This window comes from Grampus griseus, assembly GCF_964374135.1.
Source record: "Grampus griseus genome assembly, chromosome: 8".
Lineage (NCBI taxonomy): Eukaryota > Metazoa > Chordata > Mammalia > Artiodactyla > Delphinidae > Grampus > Grampus griseus.
In genome coordinates this window covers 58,939,180-58,964,842 of record NC_139002.1, presented here as the reverse complement: position 1 = coordinate 58,964,842, position 25,663 = coordinate 58,939,180, and the positions used below count along the sequence as shown (strand labels likewise).

At 57.7% G+C, this 25,663-nt stretch overlaps 1 protein-coding gene across 7 annotated transcripts in view; it reads right to left on the bottom strand.

Moving 5' to 3' along the window:
• Positions 1–9,281: 9,281 nt before the first annotated feature.
• The window catches only part of ARAP1 (ArfGAP with RhoGAP domain, ankyrin repeat and PH domain 1), a 63,126-nt gene continuing 46,744 nt past the window's right edge, over positions 9,282–25,663 (bottom strand). For 3 of the 7 annotated variants that reach the window (XM_082660020.1, XM_082660024.1, XM_082660026.1), the window contains 20 exons: positions 25,378–25,512; positions 23,535–23,670; positions 23,152–23,254; positions 22,085–22,280; positions 21,758–21,809; positions 21,488–21,651; positions 21,119–21,331; positions 20,667–20,772; positions 20,115–20,262; positions 19,947–20,033; positions 19,791–19,859; positions 19,353–19,470; positions 17,525–17,638; positions 17,160–17,305; positions 16,384–16,467; positions 12,708–12,790; positions 11,870–11,920; positions 11,636–11,699; positions 10,082–10,231; positions 9,282–9,831 (listed from right to left, as the gene is read on the bottom strand). In XM_082660020.1, coding sequence (XP_082516146.1) covers positions 9,814–9,831; positions 10,082–10,231; positions 11,636–11,699; positions 11,870–11,920; positions 12,708–12,790; positions 16,384–16,467; positions 17,160–17,305; positions 17,525–17,638; positions 19,353–19,470; positions 19,791–19,859; positions 19,947–20,033; positions 20,115–20,262; positions 20,667–20,772; positions 21,119–21,331; positions 21,488–21,651; positions 21,758–21,809; positions 22,085–22,280; positions 23,152–23,254; positions 23,535–23,670; positions 25,378–25,512 — 2,237 coding nt within the window. In that variant the 3' untranslated portion in view covers positions 9,282–9,813. The remainder of the gene's footprint in view (positions 9,832–10,081; positions 10,232–11,635; positions 11,700–11,869; positions 11,921–12,707; positions 12,791–16,383; positions 16,468–17,159; positions 17,306–17,524; positions 17,639–19,352; positions 19,471–19,790; positions 19,860–19,946; positions 20,034–20,114; positions 20,263–20,666; positions 20,773–21,118; positions 21,332–21,487; positions 21,652–21,757; positions 21,810–22,084; positions 22,281–23,151; positions 23,255–23,534; positions 23,671–25,377; positions 25,513–25,663) is intronic. The other 4 variants (XM_082660023.1, XM_082660025.1, XM_082660022.1 and 1 more) reach the window with 3 other exon arrangements.

Sequence of the window (25,663 nt, the reverse complement as noted above, 5' to 3'; positions counted from 1 at the left end):
TGCTAGCTAGGAAGGCATTCTACGGGCTCAGAAAGCCAAGGCCCTGGACCACGTCCAGTTTTGGCCTTTCACAGCTCCCTTTCATGCCCTGAGGAGCCTGGCGGTCAGAAGCTGAGTCAGAGGATTCAAAGGAGGGTGCCTCCTGGGTGTGGAGGGGAGCAGGTGCATTGAGGCCTTACTTGCCTCTCAGCCTTCTTTCTCCTCTCCTGCTCTGGAAATGATGGTAGAGGTCTCATCTTCAAAAATCTCCCAGGATTATGCTTAAGCAAGTCAGGCGGGGAGGTAGGGCCTCCTGCCCACCCCACTGCCACACCAGCCTCTACAGTTGCCCCGGAAGTAAGGAGTCTGTAGGAATGAGGTGCAAGATCCAGGACTATGCGCACTCCAGGACTTAGAGCCAGGCAGGTATAAGTTCAAATCCCAGCTCTGCCATGTGCTCTGGGCAAGTTATTTCACCTCTCTGAACTTCAATTTAGTGTTCTCATCTGAAAGATGGGTGACAAACTCCAAACTCAAAGAGTTGTGAGGTTTGGGTAATGTCCGTAAAGTTCCTGGTACATAGTGCACTCTCCCCTTCCCTCCCCTAAAGAGACTGAATTGATGGCGCCAAGGGAGTTAACAGCCCCAAATGCTGGGGTAGGGTTCCTGCAAGGCAGTGTCGGGAGGGGGCGGGTGCCGAAAAGAGAGAAGGCCTGAGACTGTCCAGGCCTGCTCTTCACTCCTCCACCTCGAACCGGCCTGCAAAACCAGCCAGTGCAGGAATCAAAGGCCCCGTGAGATTACGGCGAAGCCCCGCCCCACCGCAGGCCCCGCCCCCGGCCGCTCTCCAGGGTGCTGACCAGCTTGCACCGCGTTCACACGCCCTGGCCCACTGCCCCGCAGCCGGCCAGCAGACATCATTTTTTTGCTTGTTGGGGAGCTGGTGGGAAGCAGGATGTTCCTGGGAGGCGGGTGGCTGCCAAAAGCGACGGGAGGATGCAGCCTCTGGGATCCGGCCTCCGCTCCGCGCCCACCGCCTCGCGAGGACCGCAGGCTCCAGCTACCTCCTCACTGCCAAAGAAGGCGTCTTCTTCTCGTTGTCCTCCCCGGCCCCTCCCAGGCGGCTGTTTCACTCGCCCCTTCCAGACGGCTGCTCCTTTGTCTCTCTCACTGATTCTTCCTATTTTTGCCTCCTCACTGGAGGACCGGACCCTGCTTCCCCTCATTATCCACCCCACCCCCACGGAGCATGGAGCGCTCCCCCAACACCCCAACTCCCGAGTGCCCCCTGTGGGCCAGCCCTCTCTCTGGAGCTCCAGATGTCCAGTACAGGCTACCTCCTCAACATATCCTCTGGGAACATCTCACAAGCCCCTCACACTCAAATATTCGACATCAACACATCTTTTGTCTTTATCAAAGGCATCAGCAAACGTCTAATCCCCAATCTGGAAACTTCAAAGTTGCCCTGACTCTTCGCTCTCCTTCACTTCCTCTGTCAAATCTGTCATCAAGGCCTGTCAATTCTCCCTCTGTAATTCCCTCACATTTATCCACTCCCTCCTTGTGCTGAGCCCCAGCATACTTCCCCCCTTCCCTACTCCATACTTCCCCCTTCCCCCTACTCCCTACTCCCATTCTCCAGCCCCCTACTCCAACACAATCCCTTTATTCCATCTCCATCCTGCCTCTAGCACTGACTTTCTAAGACATCTAGCTGGTCATGTTAACTCCTCCTCAAAACCTTTGCTTGGTTCCCAGTGCTCTCAGGATAAAGGCCAAGCTCCTCAGCCTGGCATTTGAGGTTTCTCATGATCGACCCTGGCTGACCTCTCCACCCTCTGCTCCAGGTGGCGCAGGGTCTAGTCCCTAAGCACATGCTAGTCCTTTCCTCCTCCTTGACTTGGTATATAGTCTGTTTCCCTTCCTAGGCTGACTTCCCTCTGTCTTCCTTTTCTCTGCCCATCCCAAATCCTGGCCCAGCCTTCCTAGGCCAATTCAACACACACCTGCCCCCACCCACCAGGGACAGGGTAGGCAGGAGGGGTAACTGGATTCTGGGCGGAGCATGCCTGGCTGTCTCTCCCCTCCCTAACTTGCCACCTGTCCCAACACCTCATCCCCCTGCTCAGGTCCATCTCCTTTCTCCTACTGGATCACATTTTCCTCAAGGACGGGCCGAAGTCCTATTCACCTCAGCTCCAGACCCCAGCCTTTGGGCAGCCTCACCAGATACAAGTAAGAAATGTTGAGGTAGGAAAGTAAGAAGGAGACACAGGTGAGCGTGGAAATGAGATGGGGCACTTCAGAGCTCAGTCCAGGACACATTGGAGCAAGCCCTCAGTAAGAGGCTGCAGGTGGATGTGAGGACACAGCTGGTGCAGGCCTCACCGATCTGCTGTGGGAATTCTCCTCCCCTGTAGGGAAAAGACTGAGGCTGTGGAGCATGAAACACCCCACTGCTCTCCAGGGGGAAGGCTGGTTATTGGCAGAACACCGGTTTCACGGAGGGTTGGCCCGAAAACTCCTGGGTGACTCCCTCTGGCTGGGCGCCAGGATGTCTACATCTGGGTCTTGGCAGCAAGATCCCAGCAGGGAGGTGGGGGAAAGCATCAGAGGGAACCATCCCACAGTGCGTCTCCTTCCCCTCCTCAGCCAGAAGCTGCCAACTGTGGCTCCAAGGACAATGGCTAGAGGAGCACCATGTCCTTGGCAGGGGCCTGGCATACTTCCCTGTATTTCCACATTAAGCACAGACCCCACCACACCATGGGTGACAAGGCCTTTGCTGAAAGGAACAAAAGGTCACCACTGCCTCCAGAATGGCTTCTTCCACATCTCAGGAAGGTGGCTTTGGGGATGCAGAAACTGAGAGCTGAGGCATTCATCGTGGGCCTACTTCAGGTTCCAGGATCGGCCAAAGCTGCCCTATGAGGGAAGGGGTGACCTCAGGTGGGGGCAGTGAGCTCCCCGTTCCTGCTGGGCAGGGGGGTGAAGTGGTGGAACAGACAGCAAGTTCAGGGAGGGGAGAGGCAGCCCCTCAGCTCAGAATCCTATCATTCTACCTACACTGCCCCATGGATGGGGTGGGAGTGCTGAACTGGCCCAGGAAGATTGGCAGACTTAGGGTGGGCACAGATGAGAGGAGAGGGATGTCAGCCTAGGATGGGGCTGGACCAGACACTTGGAAGTGCCTTCTGCCCAAGGTCGAGGTCATCTCCTGGGATACGGATCAGGCAGCATAAGGTGCTAGAGCCAGTAGAGTCCAATCCCTCATTGTACAGATGGGGGAACAGGTGAGAGAGGGCAGAAACACACCCAGGTCGCACAGTGAGTAAAGGGCAGGGCTGGGCCTATGACCAAGGACTGCTGGTCACTGCCCCACTGGACTAGCTCCTCCTCTTGTAATCTTTCACCTCTCCTCCTCCAGCTGGACAGAGGTCTGGGAGGGAAATCTGCAGATACAGCTTGTAACCCTGGGAAGGGATCCCCAGGAATGTGTAATTTCAGCAGGGGCAGGTCAGAAAAGGAGTGACTCTGTGGCTTCCAACTCTGGGAAAGGTTTTACCCTCCTTGCCGCCCTGGCCCAGCTCCCTCACCTCCACCACCCTCCAATCCAGCACACTAGCATCCTCCTTACCAGGAGGCCCCGAGCCACCCACTCAGCCCTAATCTACCTCTTCCCCCTCGTCACTCCCTGCACCTGAGTGGGGGGGCAGGAGGGGGTGCGACTCAGTGGGATAAAGGCAGCTGCTATATTTGAATGATTACATAAGCCAGCAGGGAAGAAGCTGCAACGTGACTCCATCAAGGTCGGGAGAGAAGTTGCGTCTGGGCCCAGGAGGGAGGATCTTCTCCCTCCATCCTGAGGCTCCAGCCTGGGTTTAGACAGGACTCTGAAAGAACGTGGAGATTGCGAACTAGTTTATGCACTGCCGGACTGCAAGGGAGGTTTTCCCTAGGACTAAACATGCTGTTCCCTCTCCATCACCTTAGAAAAGAAACCTCCTGACTTCTCGAAACCCTAAGGCCAGACCTAGACTGAGCCCCAGATCTTTCCCCAGGAACTCTCTCCAGAAGGAAAGACAGAACGGAAAACACAGTTTGTCACTGATTTAGAAAAGTGCCTGCTGGGAGGGGAACCATGCATAAAGCCTTGGCTTTTCCGCGCTGGCTGGGGAAGACCTGTGTTCCTGTTCCAGCTCTACCATTTACTAGTCACTTGACACTGGCAAGTCTATGCCTCAGTTTCTTCAGGGATAAAATGAGAACAAAAAGTAACTTTTTTATAGGGTTTGTTACAAGGATTAAACAAAACGACACATGCAAAGCCTTAGCCCAGCAGGTGGTGGGTGCCTCGTAAGGGCTTATCAGGACCATCATTTGCATCGTCATTACTGCCAACACTAAGGACTGGCTGGAGACCTCCCAGGTGGCTGAACTGACCTCTTCGCCCCACTGACAGCTGATCTGAGTGGAAGGTGGGAGGCCAGAGGAGAGAACTGAGATCTAAGGGTCAGGAGCTCGGCCAGACATGCTGCGTGCCCCTGGGCAAACCCCTGCCCTCTCTGGCCCTCAGTCTATAAATGAGCCCTCAGGGTCCCCAGCTCTGGAGTTCGTGTTTGCAAAAAGATTTTACCCCACTGGGATTAGTGACCTGTGGTAGTGGAAGCTGCAGGAGAGCTGGTCAGGATGGGGGTGATCTGGGGGTGGTATGAGCTGGAGGCGGGCACGGCAGCCAGTGCTGGGCACCAGGCCCAGCACAAGGCCCACCTCCTCAGGGCCTCTTGGCAGCTCCTCCTAGGGGGTTCTGGGGGCCCCCGGAGGAGGAAGGCTGTGCCCACCGGGCTTTGTTGCCATGACGCTGGTCTCCATGGTGTTAGGCACACAGCCCTCCCTTCACCCAGGAGGAGGGACTGGAAGTGACAGAAGCTGAGGAGGCTCAGGCCCTGGGCCCCCCTGGCCTGTCCCTCTGTCTCCATCAGTGCCTGTGAGGTCCCCATCCTGTGCCCCTCAGGAGGGAGGGCAGGGAGGAAGGACAGCTTCCACCTCAGAGGGTCAAAAGAGTGACCCAGAGAGGACAGAGTGACTGCGGTGCAGGGAGAGACATGCAGGAGTGCAGAGGAGTGGCAGAGAGGAGGGAAGGGTAGGGAGAGCTGGGGAGACGCAGAAGGCGGAAGGGCGGGGTGGTGGGGAAGAACACACTGTAGTCACGGAGGGGGAAGGGCCTCCCAAGCTGACAAGTGGTGGGAGGCACCATCCAGCCCATCTCTTCGGTCTCAGTGTTTTGAGGTGGGTGGTGGTGGGAGGACAGAGTGGAGGAGCGGGAGGGAGGGGGGCAATTTTCCTAGAGAGCTTTGTGTGCAGGGGCGTTCATACACGTGCAGCGTGTGTGTGTGTGTGTGTGTGTGTGTGTGTGTGTGGAAGTTCAGGAGAAAGTATGCAGGCACCACGTGTGTGCAGGGCATGAGTGTGTGTGTGGCATGTGTGTGCCTGTGCCACTGTGTCTCCAGGGTGATAAATACAGCAGTAGGAGCTGTAACCATGGCAGAGAAAATGCGGAAATTTCCACAGGCTGAAAGTGGCGTGGGAGCGGCGAATATGCCGGGGTTGAACCAGCTTGGTCTGACCAAGGAACCCTTTCCCTGACAGCTCTTCCCTGGGCCAGTCTCTAGCTGGACCCAAGTGGCCAGGGCACATACATGTGGGCGCGTGCGCGTGCACACACACACACACACATCCTAAGTGCACCCTAAGTTCTTCTGGATGGAAGAACAATCCAGAAGAGCTTCCTGAAGGAGGGGTCATATTGGAAGAGAGGTTGGGAGGTTCATGCCAGCTATCCTTCTATGTATATGAGAGACAGACAGACATACCCCAGATCAAAGTCTGGGTCACTTAGGTCACAGAGCTGACCAAAGGAAGCTGGCTGGGGAAGACCCCAACACCAGAGGCATGGGGGACAGGCCCTGGAGTGACAGTGGTGCACTAAGCTCCAACCACAACAGGCTGCTCGCTGCAGGGCCACAATAGCTTGCCTGTGGCTCCTGCCATTCCCTCTCCCAGAAATGTCTCCCTCTCAACTCCACCTGCAGAAACACTGCTTGTCCCTCCAGGCTCACCTCCTCTTTGGAGTCTTTCTTGATCAATTCCCCCAACCAGAAGACCTCCTCCTTCCTCCACACCACTTATTCATCTGCTCCGGCTCATTGTTCAGTGAAGCCCTGAACACACTGTAGGTGTTCAAGAAATGCTTGTTGAATGAAAATATATTGGGCCTGGAAAGGACTCTGGATGCCATGATGCCTCCCCAGACGTATTTGGGAAGGGGGTTATCGAGGGACAGTGCTGGGTACTTCACGCTTACTAGCTCTTTAATCCTCCCATTAGTGGGTGCTATTAATACCTCCAAAGAACAGAAGAGAAAACTGAGGATCAGAGACCTCAGGAACTCAGCCAAATCTAGTTTGTAGACAGGAGTGTCGGCATCTGCCCCGACAGTTGGCATCCACACCCCCGCTTTTCAAAAACAACCAGTTGTTTGGGGCTTCCCTGGTGGCGCAGTGGTTGAGAATCTGCCTGCCGATGCAGGGGACACGGGTTCGAGCCCTGGTCTGGGAGGATCCCACATGCCGCGGAGCAACTAGGCCCATGAGTCACAACTACTGAGCCTGCGCGTCTGGAGCCTGTGCTCCGCAACAAGAGAGCCCGCGCTAGTCAGAGGCCTGTGCACCGCGATGAAGAGTGGCCCCCGCTTGCCACAACTAGAGAAAGCCCTCGCACAGAAACGAAGACCCAACACAGCAAAAATAAATAAATAAATTACTAAACTCCTACCCCCAACATCTTTAAAAAAAAAAAAAAAACAACAACCAGTTGTGGGCAGGGGGCTTAGGAGCCATGAGAGCATGGGGCCAGGAAAGAAGGTCTCAGCTCCAGGCCCCGCTTCCAATCCCCGGGCTCAGGGGGAGGCGGAGAGGAGGCAGGGCCCATCTTCCCTTCCCCAGCCCCATCGATTTCTTGTGGAGCCCAGTGGTCTCCTGAGGCCCGGCCCTCGAGGGCTGGATGGCTGCTATATGCTTTGCAGGGTAGGCGGGTTGAGCAGGAAGGAGGCGGAAGAGAGACAGACACCCCACACCACCTCCCAGCCCCCACTCCCCACCCAGCTCAGCCTCCTCTCCATCCACAGTGCCTTCACCCCCAAGCTCTGACTTGCCATAGCCTTCTCTCCCAGGCCTCCCCATGCTCCCCTGCCATTAGGCCATGACTTGGGTTGACCCTGGAAGCCCTGTCCTCCTCCCCCAACACTTCGACCCACCCTCACCCCAACTTGCACCCCCTCCTTACCATGTACAGCTGGAAAGGCTTCCAGTCTTCAGGGCCAATTCAGGGGCACCTCCTCCTCCAGGAAGCCTCCTGCCTCTCCAAGAGCTGCTGCCCACACCTCGGCAGGTCTGGCTCCAGGTTCTTTATCCATCCCCCCTCAACCCAACCTCAAATAATATGTGAACAAACCACCCAGGGTCCCAAGAGACCCCATATCTACAAATCTTTGTCACAAAGACAAGCAGAGCCTCCTGCCCTAATCCACCCAACACTGTTGTCTTTACCATAATTCATTACGGTTGAGGCCCCGAAGACTCCCGTTGGGATGTCATCCCTGATCCCCAGGAAAAGCACTTTAAGCATCATTAACTCTTGACAGCTCAGATCCCCTTCCCCAGGGGACAAATGGGGCCACTTATGAGAGGAGACAGCAGAGCTGGAATCAGGAAGGGAGTGGAGGAAGGAGAACCCCCCAAAATGGGGCAGTGGAGATGGACCTCAACCCTGATTCAGAAGAGCTGTGTGACCTTGGGCAAGTCATTTCCATTCTCTGGCCTTTCTTCCTCTGCCAGGAGACAGTACATAGAATACACAGGCACTGACCCACAAAGGCCTTTCCTCCCTCCTTCGGGTTCCAATGGCCTGGGAGTCCAAAGCACTTCTTGTATTGTGCTGCCTTCCACAGTATCACCAGCCCTGGGGTCAAAGGCAGGGAGGGCCAGGTCTCACCCCACACTCCAACAGAAGACGTGGGGTCCTCCAGAACCTGTTCTGGGACCCAGCAATGTTGAGTTGTCCGTGGCTGCCCCCTGGTGGCCCAATGCAGTCATTGCAGGCTGTCCCTGAGCTGGGGCAAGTGACACTTGGCAGCCTAGCGGGGGAGCGCCTCCAGTCTCACCCACCCTCTCTCTGGGCCTCAGGGTTAGCTGGTCAGTCCAAGGTCAGATCCAGGGAAGAATTCCAGCCCCTGAGCACTTGAACAAGGGTCTTCTCCTGGCTGCAGGCGGAATGGCCAGCCTGGCCTGGAGCAGCCCACCTAGGGCAAGACAAAAGTGGGAGACTCGGAGTGGGGGGGGCTTAGTCCCAGCCTGTGAAGCCGGCCAGAGAACCCATTCCAGTGTGGCATCTACCTCCCCTTCCCGAGAGACAGGAACAAGGAACCTGGAGTCCAGGCCACCAAGACCCCCACCTGCATCCAGGCCTCCCCACTGAACGGGATCAGTGAGAAGTCAGGGGCTGCCCAGCTTGCCCAGCTCCAGCGGCTGAGGCTGAGGCTGGGAGGCCAGCCTGTCTGCCCGCTGGGCCCCTGGAGAGAGGCTGGGAATGAGGCTCTAGGCAGAGGCGGAATGTGGTATCTGGCACCTTCCCAGGGAGTCCCCAATTCGTCTCTGAACAGCTCCTTATCGCCCCCCCACTTGCCAGGGCCTTGTCTTCTTGGAGGTGGCCAGTGAGGGCAGCTTCCTGGTCCAAGGCAGGGCACCTCTGAAGGGGTGTGCACAGGAGCCAAGGGTAACCTGAGGACCTTCTTCCTAATTTAATAAAGGTCCTGTCACTCCCTCTGTGACCTTGTGTCTCTAGAAGGGCTAATGACGAGCTACCCTGAGTCACTCACATACCACACAACCAGCCCCTGGCTCAGAATCAGACTACAGCAGGGAGAGGGACTCAATCTAGCTGGGGTCTGTCCTGGTCAGAGTCAGGACCCACAATCCCCACGCCATCTGTACAGGAGTACAGTGAGGACAGCTTGGAGCCAGCCTGGGGCTCTGTCTGGGGCAGGGGGAGAGTATCTGGACAGCTGAGGGCCTGGAGACAGCAGGGTCAGGTCCCCGGCTTCAGGGTCCAAGGCACTCACCTCTGGAGTGCCTGTCCTCCTGTCCCCTCTTACCCTGGGACACCTGAAACCCCCAACCAATCATAGACCTCAGCACCAGGGGGTAAAATATACAGATATATTTATATTATCAAAAGGTCCCCAAAGTGGGGAAGGGGCACCGGGCAGCCTAGGCCCTCCCAGTAAGCCCAGACCAGAAGGGGGGCTAAAGTCCCCCAAGTCCAGTTCTCAGCCCTGTATACATTTACCCAAGAGCTCCCTCCCCACCCCAGCTGAGTGTTCCTTTAGAGCTGTTCTGGAGTCTGTGGCAATGGGGTGGGCTCCCTTCCAGCGGGGGCCCCAGGGCCTTGAGCCTCTGAAAGGATGGCAGTCCGCCAGAGTGCCTCACTGATGCCCATCTCTCCAACCCCTTAAACTCAGGGTGTGTGACCCAGCGGGGGAGCAGGCCAGGCCAGGAGGGCTGAGCACCTGGACAGAGCAGGTAAGGGATTCCTCCTCAGGCAGACCCTGCTGCCTGCCCCCCACGTCCTGGCCAGGGAACCCCAGGCTGCAGTCAGGATGAGGGGTCTGGGGGTGCGGCTTCCTCATGTGCCCCCTGCTGGCTCACACCAGGCACGCAGGGCATGAGGGTGTCTGCCCACGAAGGCTTCACGGTGGCAGAGTCCCACCTGCGATCAGACGTTTCGGAGGAGCTGTGGGAAGGCACAGAAGTCCAGATTCCATGAGCACGTTGTGAAGACTCACAGGGAGCAGGGGCCAGGGGCCAGCAGAGAGGGGTCTCCCGGGAACCAGGTGAACCAAAGGGGCCTGTCAGGACTCCCAATGAGGACGGAGGGACAGGGCCGGAGGGCACTCAGAGACGAGAAGCAGAGTGAGTCAGGTGGAAGGCAGGCTCCAGCCAGGTTCCCAGCCGCCTGCCCACAGGAATGGAGAGCCACTCACAGAAAGGGGGTCCGCAGTAAAGGCAGCCACGCTCCGGCGCATCTCATTCTCACTGCCGCGCAGGGGGATCAGCGAAACACTGCCCAGCCGGACCTCAGGCACCGCCCGGGACACGCGTGAGGGCTCTGAGGGCCACACCAGGCCGTCGTGCTGGGCAGCAGGGGAGAGGAGGGGTGTTGGGGTCTGGGCTCGGTTTGCTGGCCTAGACACTCAACTCCGGATCCACCCACCCTTCCAAGAAATGCCTCCAGCTATGATCTGAGGTGAAACCCTCAGCTTTGATCTGAGCAGATATGAGAAGCAGCTGTTAGGAGAACATGACTGTATCCCCGGCAAAGCCCAGCCAATTACATTACTCAACAACCCTCATTTCCAGGTCCACAAACAAACCGCTTCAAGAACGCAGTGCCAAGAAAACAGTTCTAGAGGAACATGTCTGCTTCCTTTCACCAGGAACCAAGGAAACTCTAGAATCTGCTCTGTTTCCCTTTTGACTTTTGACTACCAGGAAGCTCAGGGCTAAAAGAGCTCAGCCCAAGCCCTGGTACAGTTTTGTCTCCCTTCTCCCCAAACAATTCTGAGCTCTCATTTTAAAAACCTGTTTTGGGATTTCCTCGGTGGTCCAGTGGTTAAGAGTCCGTGCTCCCACTGCCTGGGGCACGGGTTCAATCCCTGGTTGGGGAACTAAGATCCCAACCAGGGAAACTAAGATCCCGCATGCCGCACGGCCAAAAGACAAACAAACAAACACCTATTTTATGTCCAACCCACCCCTCTAGCCCTGCTCTGGCTTCGAGTCCTCCCCAGCCTGTTCCCACCTGGCCCACTGCAGCAACTACCTCACTGGCCTCCTCACTTCCAGGCTCGGCCCTTCAGCCCATCCTCCCCTGCACACCGCACCCAGAATGGACCCTCAAACTCAGACTCAACCCTGCGCACCACTCTTGCTTAAAACTCTCCCTTCAAACTGCCGACTAGGTCAAGTTCAGCTTCCTTGGCATGGCCTTCAAGACTGAGATTTTACTCCCAACTTCGTTTCCAGTGCCAACTTCTAGCGTGCCTGGCTTCTCCCTTTACACCCTGTCGGCAATCCTGCTACGCCTGTGTGCAAACTGTTCCCTTTGCCTCGAAGCCGCCCCACCCCCGCCTTTGCTTGGTGAACGCTCCCTCATCCCCAAAGATTCAGCTTCCACGATACCCCCTCCCTGCTGCCTTCCTCACCTCACCCAACACCTCCACGAGGTAGGATCCCTGGCTTCCCTCTGTCACCACAGCACTGGGCTCTAACAGGCTCCTTCTGGGTCTGTTTTCCTTTCTACGTGGGGAGTGAGTGCCCGAGGGAAGGGGTCTGCACCCTCTGTCTCTAGCATGCCTGGCTCAGAGCTGGACCAGAGCAGGTACCAGGAAGGGTTTACGTGAGAATGAACGAACAAGTGGATTAAAGGCAACTCAACATCCTGAAGCAATCGGTGGCCTGAACAGTGAAGAAGCACTCATACCCCTTCTCTGTAATGGAGGCTTCCCGGGACCCACCCCACACCCCGCGCCTGGTACCTGCACGAAGAGGAAAGTGGCGAACCACTCCCGGAGCTCCATCTGCGTCTCACAGCACAGGTACCTACAGGGTGGGGCACAGGTCTGGATGCCGCCAGGGCCTGGCTGAGCAGGGATACCCTACTGTGTTCCCCCGCCCAGGGTCTCGGGGGCAGGGCCCAGATCTGGACAGTGAGGGGACCCAACCAAGGGGGACATGCTACCATCTCTCCTCGGCATGGGGCCCTCACTCACCACTGCTGCTTCTCGTGTTTCTCCGTCTCGTGCACCACCGTGAAGCCCCAGCTGCAGAGAAGGGGCAGGTGGGGTCACTTGACAGCCCAGAGAGGCCTCATAGCCCCAGTGAGAGCCTAGGACAGAGCCCAGAAGCCTGGGCCAGGGCTGGGGGCAGAGTTCAAGTCCTTCTGTGGGCACAGCACATCCCGGCCGCTGCCTCTTCCTCTCACAGCCCTGCCAGCCTCCCAGGGCCTTGGCTCCCCCACCCCCCAGCCCTACCCCCCAGAGAGAAGCAGGCACAGCCAGCGGGTAAAAGGTGAATGCCAGAAACCCCAGCCTAGTGACTGCAGTTAATAACAGTGATAGTGGCTATGCATCACTTTTCAACTGTTAAAACATACCACCATATCAATTATGCTTCAACTAAAAAAAGAAGAAGGAAAAAACCCCACACAACCACCCTTTGGAACAGGCGTGCCATTATTTTCCCCATTCCTCAGATGTGGGAAGTGAGGCACAGAAAGGTCCCAGAGCTAGTCAGTGACTAACTGGATTTCAATCCAGGCCAATGGTTCTTAAACATGAGCAAGCATCAGAGTCCCCTAGGTGGCTTGTGACAGCACAGACTGCTGGCCTCAGCCCCAGAATCCGTGATTTAGCACGTCTGGGGTGGTACCCAAGAATTCGGGTTTCTAATGTGTTTCCAGGTGATGCTGATGCTGCTGGTCTGGGAGACCACACCCTCAGAACTATGAGCCAGTCCCTGTCAAGTTCACAGCCCTCAGCTGTGCCTCCCCCATCAGTTCTGAGCCCCGCAGGCCCTAGTCGTGGACCCACCTCCCCCGCCCCAGCTCACCAGGTGGGTGGCCGGAGTTTCTTCTTCACTCCCAGGTAGATTTTGAGACTCCTGACGGGCCACTCCTTCTCAGGCCGGTGACTCTGGGTGGCAGAGGAAGAAGGAGTAGGAACTTCAGTCAGTCAGGGTGCGCACTGGGGCAGATCTCCCAACTGGGTGCCTCCCTCCCCCCTCTCCCCAGCCTCTCTACCTCCCAGCCCAGGAGCCCTCCTCCAGCAAGCCTTCCTGACAAAGCCCTCCCTGCTCACAATCTAGCTCAACAGAGCCCCCAGGCCCCTCTCCCTGCCCCAGCATCAGACAGTCAACCCTTGTCCCCGAGGTAGCTGGATGTCCGCAGCAGTTGATCCCCAGTCCCTCCCTGCAGCCCTGCAAACTGAGAACTGATCTGTGTCAATATCATAGGCTGATCCAGGCTGTCTGCAGAGGGACAAGTCTGCACGTTGCACATCACCCTTTGGCACCAAACTGAGCGAGTGTACAGGAGCTGAGAGCCTCGGCTGTCTGTGTGTCTCAGGTTATTTATTCTTCACCCTTCCCTGCCCCATGGAGCCTCCAGGGTTGACTGTGTGAACAGAAGGCTTGTGAGGTGAGCAGTTACTGGCTCTTTGGCTCCACAAAGTGAAGGCTAATGACTCGAGCTGAAGCAGAACGGCCGTTCCGTAGACCACGGGAAGAACTTCCCAGTGGTCTAGGCCAGGAAGCGACAGACCAATGTACTGGGGAGGGGCACCAGATCACTGACATGCTCATCTCTGGTCCCCACCTCTGCATATGGGTCTGGGCTCGGAAGGAGCAGGCTGGCTCAGAGGCAGGGGGATGGGAGCATTGACCTCCAGGGAAGCAGCGGGTTGGAGGTCAAGCGAATGAGCCTTCCTCCTGCTCTGGGAGCCACTTGCTTGAAACCCTGCCCCCACCAGGCACCCCTGGTGCCAACAGGGACACCAGGGTGGATGGCAGGGGAGGGGGAGTCACTTACAACCAAAACTGGGGGTCACAGATTGAGCCACCTCTACTGTTCCCCACCATTGCTCCCAGCCACCCCCAGGCATGGCTCCTCAGCAGGAACAAAAAGAGGGGACTAGGGGATGACTAGGGGATGGCCAGGGAGATGGAGAATTTCGGGAATTGGTGGACTTCCCTGTGAGGTCACAATAGGATGGGCTGCCTAGGGAATCAGTGGAGACTTCGGTGCTATCACAGGGGGTGTAGTTTAAGAAGGGCTTATTAGGAACCTTCACCCTGCTTTCACCCCCAGTCCTCCTAACGACCAAGCCCCTGAAGGGGGAGCCCCACATCTCCTGCACATACATAGCACGACAATGGCTATGTGCCCAAGAGGGCCAGAACAAGGTGAGCCACGGGCACAGATGATCAGGGCTGCAGGCGGGGAGGAAACAGGGCAGAGATAAGGAGAGCAGGCTGCCGATACGGGAGAAACAACGTCTAGGGAGAATACAAGAAAGAAGAGGCCTGCATGCAAGCAGGGAAGACACAAGGCTGAGAGCACTGAAGAAATCAGACTGCAGTTGGAAGAAACCAGGCAGCAGGAATGGAAAGACTGAGACAGAGGCCGTAAAAGTTAGGCTGCAGGCATGCAACATTCGGCTCTGAGCATGACAGGAGAAAGGATGTGGGGGAAACTGAGCTGCAGGTACAGAAGGAATCAGGCTGAGGGAATGAAAAGCAGACAGTGGGCTTGGAAGAAGTCGGGCTGTGGGTGTGAGGGGAAGAGAACTAAAAGCAAGGAGTAAAGTGACTCCGGAGTGGGCGGAGCTAGCCCAGGCGTGTGACAGGAACAGTGGTTGCAGTCGGGGCGTGGAGAGGATTAAGGGAATGGAGGCGGTCAGGCCAGGCTGTGGCTCCTTCAGAACCAGAAAAAAACCACCCTCAGGCCGCTACTTCCTCAGGTACTGGTGCGTGTGGCGTGTACGTGGCAGGCTTATGATGTGAGCATGGCCAAGACAAGAAGGTTGAGGGGGACTCTGGGGGGCAGGGGGAGCGTCAGTCAATGTAATCTTCGTTTCTGATCATGTTGCCAGCATCTCCGAGGTATAAGGTCACTGGCAGGGAATGAAGTTCACTCCTTGATGCTCAAAGACCTCTGCTGGAACCAAGATCTTTCTAGAATGTGCTTTTCCCAGGGGCCTCAGGGTCTTTAACAATGGGAGACTCCAGGACGAGGCTTGGGTGTTCACATAGCCTGAACTGCCAGGGACTGTCCCAATTTCAAATCTTCTGTCCTGTTGCCCCATAAACTAGCAAATACCAGAATCACCAACACCTCAGTAGCCAAAACACACCTTCCCAGGGCTCCTGTGAGACCAGGTGCCGGCTGCCACTGGGGAGAGCACCATCTAGCCCTGAGCTGACCAGCCCTTGCTATGAGGTCTTGGTTCCTATATTTCAAGGAATAAAAAGCTGAAGCTTTGAGGCTAACAAATCTGGGTTCGAGTCCCAAGCTACCACCTAGAGATGGCCTTGGGCAAGTCACCTGAAGCCTGCTTTCTCACCTGTGAAAAAGGGACAATACCCCTCCACACAGGACAGTAGTGAGATTACATGTCCCAGTATGTGAAAGGCTGGGCACCAAGCCTGGTTCGATAAACATTAGATCTGCTTCTTTCTAGCTCTCCTGCCTCCTCTCCTCTGTGTCAAGGGACCAGCAGCTGCTTTTCCAGGTGCCTCAGCCATTCTCCCTCCTCCCTGCCCACACTGACGGTCTGGTTCTATTCCAAGGGGCTAAGCACCTCTAGAGGGAGAGGGCCAGGGAAATAGCATCTAGAACCAAGGGGAACTGACCAGAGGGGTGGATGGGCCCAGAAGCAAGGATGTGATCACAGAGGGAGGCAAAGGAGAGAAGAAGAGGCGTTCCCCACAAGGGTCAGCAGGAGCCCAGGCTGCATTAATAGAGGTGTAACGTGCAGAGAGAGGGAGGTGAGGGTCCTGCTCTATCTGCTGGGCTCCCACGGCAGCCAGGCCTGTCCAGATGTCCTCAGGAGACGCAAGGGGCAGAAAGGGCAGGAGACACTGGTAGGAGCTCAGGCTGGACCCCTGGCCTTAGAAACCCGTTTCTGTTGCCTGTCTCTGCAGAGCATCTATACTCTGTGGCACCCAAGGCACAGCTGGGATCCACAGGGGTGTCATGGGAGGCAGATCTCAGCTGAACCTGAACAGTGATACTCAGTATGATACTATCATTCTAGGGACAGAGCAGCACCAAGGGAGGAGAGGATGAACTCCCCTCTCCCAGGGTGTGCAAACAAAGGCTGGCAACCAGCTAGGGAGGCTACTACAGCTGGGGGATACACCACAGGCCTCTGTAGTCCTGCTCTTGCGTTTTAAGATGAGGGCAGTAGCGAGCACATTCTAATAGCCCTGGAACTCTCTCCAGGGCTGGGAAGAGGGTGGTTCCAGGGGTGACAGGAGGTGAAGATCAGAGCTCTAATCCAAACCTAGGGGCTTCCATTAACTGGCTCCACAGCCTCCACCCTGAAGCTTTTGGAAAAGTCTAGAGCATCGCACTGACGGGGGCCCTTATCTTGGGAGAAGCACTCTGGGATAGGGCTGGGATGAAGAGAAGGAGCCTAGGCCACAAGCCCTAGGGTGGAGGCCGGGAAACCATGCCTGGAGACGGCCAGGAGCTCTGGCTGGGTCCCCACGCTCCCACTAGGCTCACTTGGCCCCCAGGAGGTGTAAGGCAGCCGGCAGTTGACCCGCAGCTACTCACGGTCTCAGGGGCCCCGCTCCACGGCCTCTGGCTCTGTTTGATAGAGGATCAGGGTTACGGAAGAAGGAGGCCCAGGTCCAGAGCTAGGACAGTGTGTGTAGTGGTGCATGGCGGGATGTGGCTTGTATGCTGGGGCAGCGGGGGCAGTGCCAGGACGGAGATGGCGTCTGGTCTGGGAGGACGCCCGGCGTGTGGACAGCATGGGCGTGCATGGAGTGGGCCGGGATGGGGTATGGCCTATGAAGCAACAAGGCATGCACAGGCCACAACCTGGGGCTGTCACCACGTAGCATGTTCTTGTGGGTGCCATGACCAGGCACAGGTGAGCAGCCCAAGCCTGATGTGATGGCATCCAGGTACCAGGGCCTAGGAGGGCTCCAGGGCAAAGCCATGTGATCACCGAGGGCCACAGCAGGAGGGTCTCTGAGAATCCACAGCTCCCCACAACTGCTGTGCCACCCCGAGACCCCGCGATGGGGACGCTCCCACTGTTAGGCCCAGGGGGACATCTGTGCTCGGGTGTCTGAGCACACCGGGGCGCCGGTGCCCTCCTCGGGGCAGGACCCAGCAGGATCACGTACCCGGGCGCTGGTGCCCTCCTCGGGGCAGGACCCAGCAGGATCACGTACCCGGGCGCTGGTGCCCTCCTCGGGGCAGGACCCAGCAGGATCACGTACCCGGACGCTGGTGCCCTCCTCGGGGCAGGACCCAGCAGGATCACGTACCCGGACCTCCTTGTAGAGCCGCAGGCAGCTGCTGTTGAGGATGAAGTAGCGATCGTGGAAGCCCCCTGAGGGCAGGCCCAGGCCCAGGAGGCTGCGGTCCTCTCGGAACTTCATCATGCCGTGCTTGGTTTCACCCACATGGCTGGCTGGGGGAGGAGTGGAGTGGGCACAGGGTTGCACCAACGCCCCGCCCATAGACACAGACACCCAGGGCAGGGTCCATCCTGCCCCAGCCTCCGAAGAGGCCTGCCCGCCTGGCGCCCTCTGCCTGGGCTGTTCCTGATCTCGCCCCAGCTCTGGATGGAGGGACCTGCCACCAGGCTGCCCGACCCTGTAGGCACCACCCATCCAGGGACACCACCTACCTAGGTACAGCAGCATGGCCTCCATGGACTGGTGCTTCTTCACCACCAGGTAGCTGTCCATGCCCAGCCCATGCAGGATGGGCAGCACCTTCTCCGCAAAGTGCAGGGGGCGCTCTGGGGAGAGGGCACACCGTCACCAGGGCCACCTGGCCTACAGCACTGAGGGCTGGCCCATGTACACACATCACCTACGTGCCCAAGGGCACTGTCTACTCCCTCTGCCTCCTGGCGCCACACCGCTGCCCTGACCACCTCCCACACCCAACACATGTGGCTGGGACCAAACCTGCTCCAACCCAACATGTCCAAAACCAAGCCGGTGATCTTCCCTGTGTGTCCTCATCAGGGAAACCGGCACCACCCCCCAGGCCACCCAGGTCAGAAACAAACCCTCCTCCCTCTCAGCTTCCATGTGTCAAATCTCTCTGCTTCTGTCCATCTCCTTGCAGCCACCCTGGCCCATGATCCCATCTTCTTGGACCAGTACTGTGGCCTCTGAAGCAGTCTCTGCTGTGTGCTCTCATGCCCTCTCCCCACACCTCTCTACCCAGCAGTAAGGAGCAATCTTTTCAAGCTCCCAACCACTCACCCTTCAATGGACTTGCACTGTTGTCAGGCCCTGAGGGCGGCCTCCGCCTTTATCTCCAGCCCCATCCCGGGCCACAACCTCTCACTGTCCTTATCTTAAGCTCCTTAAAAGAATAGTGTCCCCAGCCACCACAGGGCGTTTGCCCATGCTGTTCCCACTGCCTCGAAGTACTTTCCCCTCTTCTTCACCACGGAACCCCTACTCTGCCTTAACCTCCTAACCCAGGGACTCCAAAGCCAAAGACCCTGTTATACGCTCTGGTGACGGACTTCCCTGGTGGCGCAGTGGTTGAGAATCCGCCTGCCAATGCAGGAGACACGGGTTTGATCCCTGGTCTAGGAAGATCCCACATGCCACGGAGCAACTGAGCCCGTGCACCACAACTACTGAGCCTGCACTCCAGCGCCCGCAAGCCACAACTACTGAGCCTGCACTCTACAGCCCGTGCTCTGCAAGAAAGAGAAGCCACCGCAATGAGGAGCCCGCGCACCGCAAAGAACAGTAGCCCCCGCTCACCGCCCGCCACAACTAGAGAAAGCCCGCGTGCAGCAACGAAGACCCAATGCAGCAAAAATAAATAAATGAATAATAAAAATTTAAAAACAGCTCTGGTGGCATTGTGGCCCTTTCCTTCACAGCAGTTAACACGGCTGTAGTTGTGCGTTTACCGGTGTGATCATGGGACTAGTGTCTCTATTCCATACCAGACTACCCCCAAGAGGGTAGGGACTGTGTTTCTGGCTTCCCTGCCCAGTGCCTGGCACTCAACAAATAACGGTAAAACAAATGAACAGATACGCCCTCATCCTCCACTGCCACTGAGACCATCCTTCACCCTAAAATGCCTTTATCACTCCCCTTCACCTTCCCCTTGGCGCCTTCACAACAGCCCACCCCACTCCTTCGGCATGCTCATCACCACCCACTACCCCCTCACCACCAATGCTGTCACTCACAATCCCATTATCAAATTCAGCATCTCCACCCTTGCAAGCAGCACCATTCTCGCCGACACCTGAGAAAGCGCCAGAGCCGACACCATCTACCCCTTCACGGTCCCTTCCATCAGCCACGTCACCTGAACCCCTGCCAGCACATCACCACCATCACTGAGATCACAGCGTGACAGCAACATCCATCATCTAAAACCCCCTTCACCACCACTGTCAGCACACTGTGGGGTAGAGGAGGACAGACTGGGGCCACCCCGTTTCCTGCACCAATCCTGTGGTCACCCACCTGCCTCCTCCCTCTCGTTGACCTCGAAGCAGGTCCAATAGTCCTTCTCCCTGATGCCCACATTCCTGCGATCCAAGATCTCCAGGGTGAGCTCCTCAGCTGTCATGGATGCTGGGATCTGTGGGGACCCAGCAGGAGGAGGAGATCAGCCTACCCCATCCCCAGCCCCTGCTCTGCCACAACCCTGCTGTGTGATCCAGGGGCCGAGCCCACCCCTCTCAGGGTCCTCTGGAGTCCTGGGATGCAGGGGGGTGTCTGAGTGGTCCTGATGAGCTGGGTGGGGAAAAGGGAAAGAGACAGGCCCTGGCACTAGCCAGATACAGGTCCCAAACCAGGGCTCCCCTCAGCATGGAAGCTGTGCTCCCCTGGTCATCTGAGCCTGCACCCAGCCCAGCCTGACTCTCTCGGCCCCTTAACTTCTAGGTCCCTGGCCCTCACCTTGACATGCTGCTCTGTCTCCGCCTTCTTTTCCTCCAGGTACACAGTGCAGATGAAGTCGCCGGCGTGCTGTGGGGAGACAGGGCTCAGCTGGAGGCCTGGGGAGCAGGTGCAGGTGGCTGGCCTGAGCCCCCCACCCCAGGCCCTGCCCTTCACCTGAGTCCCACTAGCAGTGCCAGCCACACGCATCTTCACAATGGCAGTGATCTCTTCCCGCTGCTTCCTCAGCTCCTCCTCGTCCACCTGGGAAAGGGAGAGGGACAGATGGTCACTGCCGCCCAGGGCTGAGTTCTGCCTTCCACTGCCCACTGGCTGGGGACGCACACTAAACACCATCACATAGTGGCTGATGAGGTCTTCCACCACGCGGCCGGCCTTGTAGTCCTGCCCATCTGTCTGGAAGAGCGTGGGCCCAAACACAATGGCCAGGTTGTGCGTGTTCATCTGGTTCGTGTCTGAGAAGCACTGGACACTGGACAGGGAAGGATGGAAGCCTTGAGGAGTCAGCCCAGGACTTCCCCACCTCACCTGCCCAATTCCTGACAAGCCCATGCATGGTCCCTGGAGACAGGCCAGGGGAGGTCCCAGTCAGAGAGGACAATAGTTAAGGAGACGAGGGGACAGTCTTTCTGGCCATATCTTGGGTCCTGGGGAGAAGCAGGGCTGGGAAACTGAGAGATCTGTCCACCAGCTGAAACCGCCTCTATTCTCCCACCCTGCAGGAAGTAAGCTGGGAGACAAAGTGTCCAAGACCAGAGCACATCATAAGGCAACATTCAGTTCCCAGGCCCACTTGGTTCCCGGGGAGAACAGGCAGCCAAATTGGGAATAAAAGAGTCTTTTCTACCCCAGCCCCCAGGTAGCACCGCTTCTCACCAGTACAAGTGGCTGATAAGGGCCTTCACCGTGGCCCGGTTGACTGGGGGCAGACGCACCAGTAGCTCTCGGTACCTGGAGACCTTCTCCTCTTCATCCTCAATCTCTGGGTGGGGGGAAGATGGATCGGGTCAGGAACCCTCTTGTAACCACCTCCCCTGTCCCACCCCTCTGGCTGCCCTGCCTCTCATCCTAGGTGACACCACTCCCTGGCCCCCTCTAAGTCAAATCAGGCCAGCCATGCAGCAAAGATAAAGAATTCTCCAAGGGACCCTGGCTCTGTATAGAGTGACAATAGGAATAAGAAGAAAGGAGGGAGAAGGACTGGAGCCCACCACTGGGGCATGCCTAGTCCAAGTGCATGATGGGGAGGGGAGGGAAAACTGAGATCAGAGTGTACAAGTCAGCAGCACTGGCCTGGTCTCAGGCTGGGCACGGGCTGCAGGGCCCACCTGAGGCCTCCAGCCAGGCTAGGCGCTGGACTCTAGTGAAGAGCCCATCGGGCAGATCTCGCAGGAAGCGCTTGAGCGCCGAGGAGACGTCGTCCACGTGCTGCTCGCCCTCCTTGAGGCGCACAGAGCGAGCGTCCAGCCGCAGGCTCTCCAGCAGCCGCTGTGTCTTTGATGTCTGCCCACACTTGCGGTAGATGCCCTCCGACGTCAGGCCTGGAGAGGGGTGGGGCTGAGCTGGGGGCGGAGCCAAACGTGAGGGGCCAGGAGGATAGGTCAAGGGGAGGGCCTCACGGCCGGGAAGGCGAGGCTTGGCCTCTGGGGCAGGAGGGTGGGGAGGGGCGGGGCCTGTGCCATGGGGGCGGGGCTCACCGCACTGGGTGATGTAGTCCACACAGCGGTACACAATCACCGGGATATCCGAGTCTCCAAGCTGCTGCTCCGACAGCGTGTCCCCTGAGCTGGCCGCTGCTTTCTGGATGGCCCCCAGCCAGCCCGTGAAGTCCAGCCGCCGCTCCCCCTGGATGTACAGCGTCCTGGGCCGGGGAGTCAGTCACTTGGGGACCTACCCCTGCCCCACCCCTCCCAGGCCTGTCAGACTTTCCAGGCTTCTCAGAGCCCCTCAGGGAGGCCAGAGCTCACCTCCGTCGCTCCACCAGCACCAGCACCTGGTTCTCGCTGTCCCCTTGGACGGCTGTGGAGGGGTGGGTTGAGGTGAGGCCCAGGCCTTGTTCATGGTCCCCAGCCTGCTCCCTGCTGAGGCTCTCTGCGTCCACACACCCCTGGGACACACCCACCAACCCCTGGGGTGGCTGAGATGCACCCCAAGGCCAGGAGAGGACATGAGAGGGCAGGCTGGCTCCTTCTGGCCAGGCTAGGGTACAGTTCAAACTTCTGGGGAGGGGCTGGGGCCTGGGAGCCCAGGATAGGGTGCCCCGGAGATGGGGGCCCAGGCCCAGGTGCACGCACAAAGCTCCTGTAGTTTCCGAAGCTGCAGCGGCTCCTCGCAGGGCCCCTCTTGGAAGACAGCATGGAGCTCGGAGCCGAGGAGGGCAAACCAGCCCTCCTGGGCCCGCTGTAGGCTCAGGCCAGCTTTGTAGGGTAGGCGCCCAAGCCTCTCAAAATCCCGGGCCAGCAGATCCTCAGCCGGGGGAGGCACGAACGCCTGGTGGGGAGGCCAGAGAAAGGGGAGATGGCCAGGGAGGCTGCATCAGCCAACAGCACTGCCCGCCCTGGATACCCCAGCCCTTTGGCTTGTGGGCATGTACTTGTTTTCCACCCAGCTGTCTCCTCTCTCTCCCCCAGGGCAGAACCCAGCACAGTGAACTAAGTTGGGTATCATGTCCCACTTCATACTCACTCAGATATGCCCTCCTCTGGAACACCTTCCCAGACACCATTAGGGATGTCCCTTCTCTGGGGCCCCACGGCACCAAGGCATTCTTGCCCTCTGTTGTAGCACCAATTACAGTTTTTGCTGTTTGGACCCCATCTGTCTCCCCTACCAGCATGGAAGCCACTGAGGAGCTGGGATCAAGATGGGTTCACCTGGATCCCCGGGGCTCTGAGGACTGACTGTCAGGAGGCTCACAGATGACTGGTTGATGAACAAGAGAATGAGAGTCACAGGCCCTCACGGCACAGGAGAGCCAGAGGGCACCTGATTCTAGTCCCCAGGGCAGAGCTCTCCTCTGCAGCCTTCCTGCCTCCTTCCTCCCGGACAAGGCGCTCCCCCTGGAGGCAGCACTGTCCATCCTAGGATGGCTCTGCCTGTCATTCATTATTAAACATATATTGAGCACCTAGGGAGTGCAAGGCCCACGGCCCTCTTCCACATAGTTGAGATAGGTCTCCTGACCTCCCCCACCACCAGGGAGCTGCAGATCACATCAGGGCCTTGGCTCTGTGTCTGCTGCCCTCCATCCAGCCCCTGATCCATGCGGTGGGAAAGCTGGGATACAGGGGGGATTGGCCAGGAGGTCCTACCCTGGGCCCTGACAGACTCCTCCCACACCCGCCTGCTCACCCAGGCCCACCTTAGCAATGCACTTGACCCACTCACGAGCCAGCTCTGCGCTCTCCAGCCCAAACAGGTACAGCCGTTCTCCTTCTGTGTACACCTCAAAGGTGTGCTCAAAACTGTAGATACACAGGCCAGGATTCAGGCCCACTCCACCCAGCACTGCCCCCTCACCCACCACACTGCCCTGGTGACTACCCTTCCCCTGGCCCCCTACGAGGTGGGAGAAAAGCCTTAGGCTAGGGCCTTGGGAAACCCGGTTTAGCCCCTGCACAGCCCCAGCTTGCTGTCCGACCCTGGGGAGGCCCTGCCCCTCTCTGGGCCTGTTTCCCTGTCTCCCCAGTGGAGGGTTGGACTTTACATCAATAACAGTCTGTGATTCTACCCAGGGGTGCTCACCCATGGGTGTTGGGAGTGGGCACTGCCAGACACACAATCTCGCTGGCCCGAATCTCCCCGTTGGGGGTCACTGCCCGCTCATTCTCATAGTAGCTCAGGACCCCGTCGCTAAGCACACACCAGCGTCGGCTGAATTCTGGGGAGAAGTTGGGCAGGGGAACCATGAGGGAGCCCTTCACCCTCACCTGAACACTACCTCTGCATCCTCCCTGGGCCTCCACTCCCACCTGACCCATGTCCTCTCCATTCTAACTCACAAGCTTCCCCCAAATCCATCCTCCTCCCTGTAGCTCCACCAACCCAGCCCAGCCCACACCTCTCTCCCGGACCTGCCAGGTCTGCCCCTGCCCACCTCCCCGGCCACCTCTCTGACCACTCCTGCACACACACCCCACACTCCCTGCGTTTGCTCACCCTGTTCCCTTCACCCACACCCTCTATCTTTCAAGGCCAGCCCAAATGCCATAGGAAGCCTTTCATACCATAACCCCCTGTGCCCCACCCTCCTTTGCCAGCAGTGCCCACTGTTCTATACTCTGCTTCCTCCTATAGTGACTCTGAGGAGACTGACAAGATCCCATAAAGGAACAGAAATGGGAATCTGGACCAGGAAAGTAGGAGAAAGAACAGATTGTCAAGGCCATGCAGGCTCGTATAGTTCACAGCATTGAGTATCACACTGGCTCAGAGCTTCCTGGCACCCAGAGTGAAAAAAGGATGACCCAGGCAGTTATATAAATGACATTATCAGGCAGAGGAAGGTAGACTAGGGGCAGTGCCCCAGGGGCAGTGAGGTGGTGAGTAACACAGAGTTCCAAAGAAATCTCTTTGGGAGTTGGAGGGCTTCATCCGGGGGTGCTGAAGGATGCGGTGAGCAACGGCCTCAACGATGCTCACACAGCAGATACTGCCTGTCATCCTGGCTACGAGGACATGACATTTGCCCTCTGAAGGCAGTGTGTCCCAGAGCCTGCCTCCCAGCCTGGGCTCCCTCCAGGAGCGCCAGCCCTGCCTCAGTCACTCCTCATCCTGCAGACACCTGCAAGGGCCCACTGTGTGCTAGACACTGTGCTAGGTGCTGGGGGCTGCAGCGCTGGCCAAGAGAAGTTTATACTCCAGGAGGGCACAGAGAATCAATAAACAGACCCATAAATAATGTCAGATAAGTAGTGTGAAAGTAGGGCTTGCTATTTTGGATTAAGTGGTAGGGAATGAAGTCTTCGAGGAGTGACATTTAAACAGAGACCTGTTTGAAGTGAGAGACTAACCATGCAGATATTTAGGGAAAAGCATTTTGGGCAGAGGGAACAGCAAGTACAAAGGGTCTGGTGAGCATGAATGTTATGTTTGAGAAACAGCAAGGAGGCCAGTAAAGCTGGAGCAGAGTGAGCGAGGGAAGAGGAGTCAGAGAGGTAATGGGGTGGGGCGGCTGAGTGCAGGTCCTTGCAGGACGTGGTAGTAAGGACCGTGGATTTTACTCAGAGTTGGGAGCAAATGGAAGGCTGAGGTGATAGACGGACAGACCTTTAAGCTTAGTCCTCAAACTTCCTAGCATCCACGTGCTCCAAATACCAGATGCCCAAAACAGGGCCCACACCTAATAGGTACTCAATAAAGTCTTCTTTGTTTTAAAGGAAACTCTGGCAGTGACTTGCTCTGCAGTGCCATGCTCTACTCCCACCTCGATCAGCCCATTTATTAAGCACCAACTGTGTACCTGAGACCACACCCAGAGTGCACTTGGTGCCCTCATGGATCCCCCAGCCTGGCCAGCTCTGGCTTCTCTGGCCCAGCCACCATGCCAGAACGCCATGGCCAGGGCGGGCTCTGGCCCGGCACCCACCTTCCCGGGCCCGGCGGTCCTGTAGCAGCTTCCCGGCGGAAGCGGTCTTGTAGAGGAAGCCGCTGTGGCTCACGGTTGGCAGGACAACTGAGTAGTGCTTTTCCGGGGGCCTCACTGAATCCAGCCGAGGTACCTCTTTTGGGAAGGGGGGGAAAGAGTGGCTGGTCACGCTCACCATCCAAGGGTGTCCCCCTCGCCCCCACCTGGGCTGGGTATTTAAGCTGGCACTCAAGTCACCCGCCCCTCCTTCCCCAGCACCGTTCCCTGACTAGCACTCCTGGGCTCC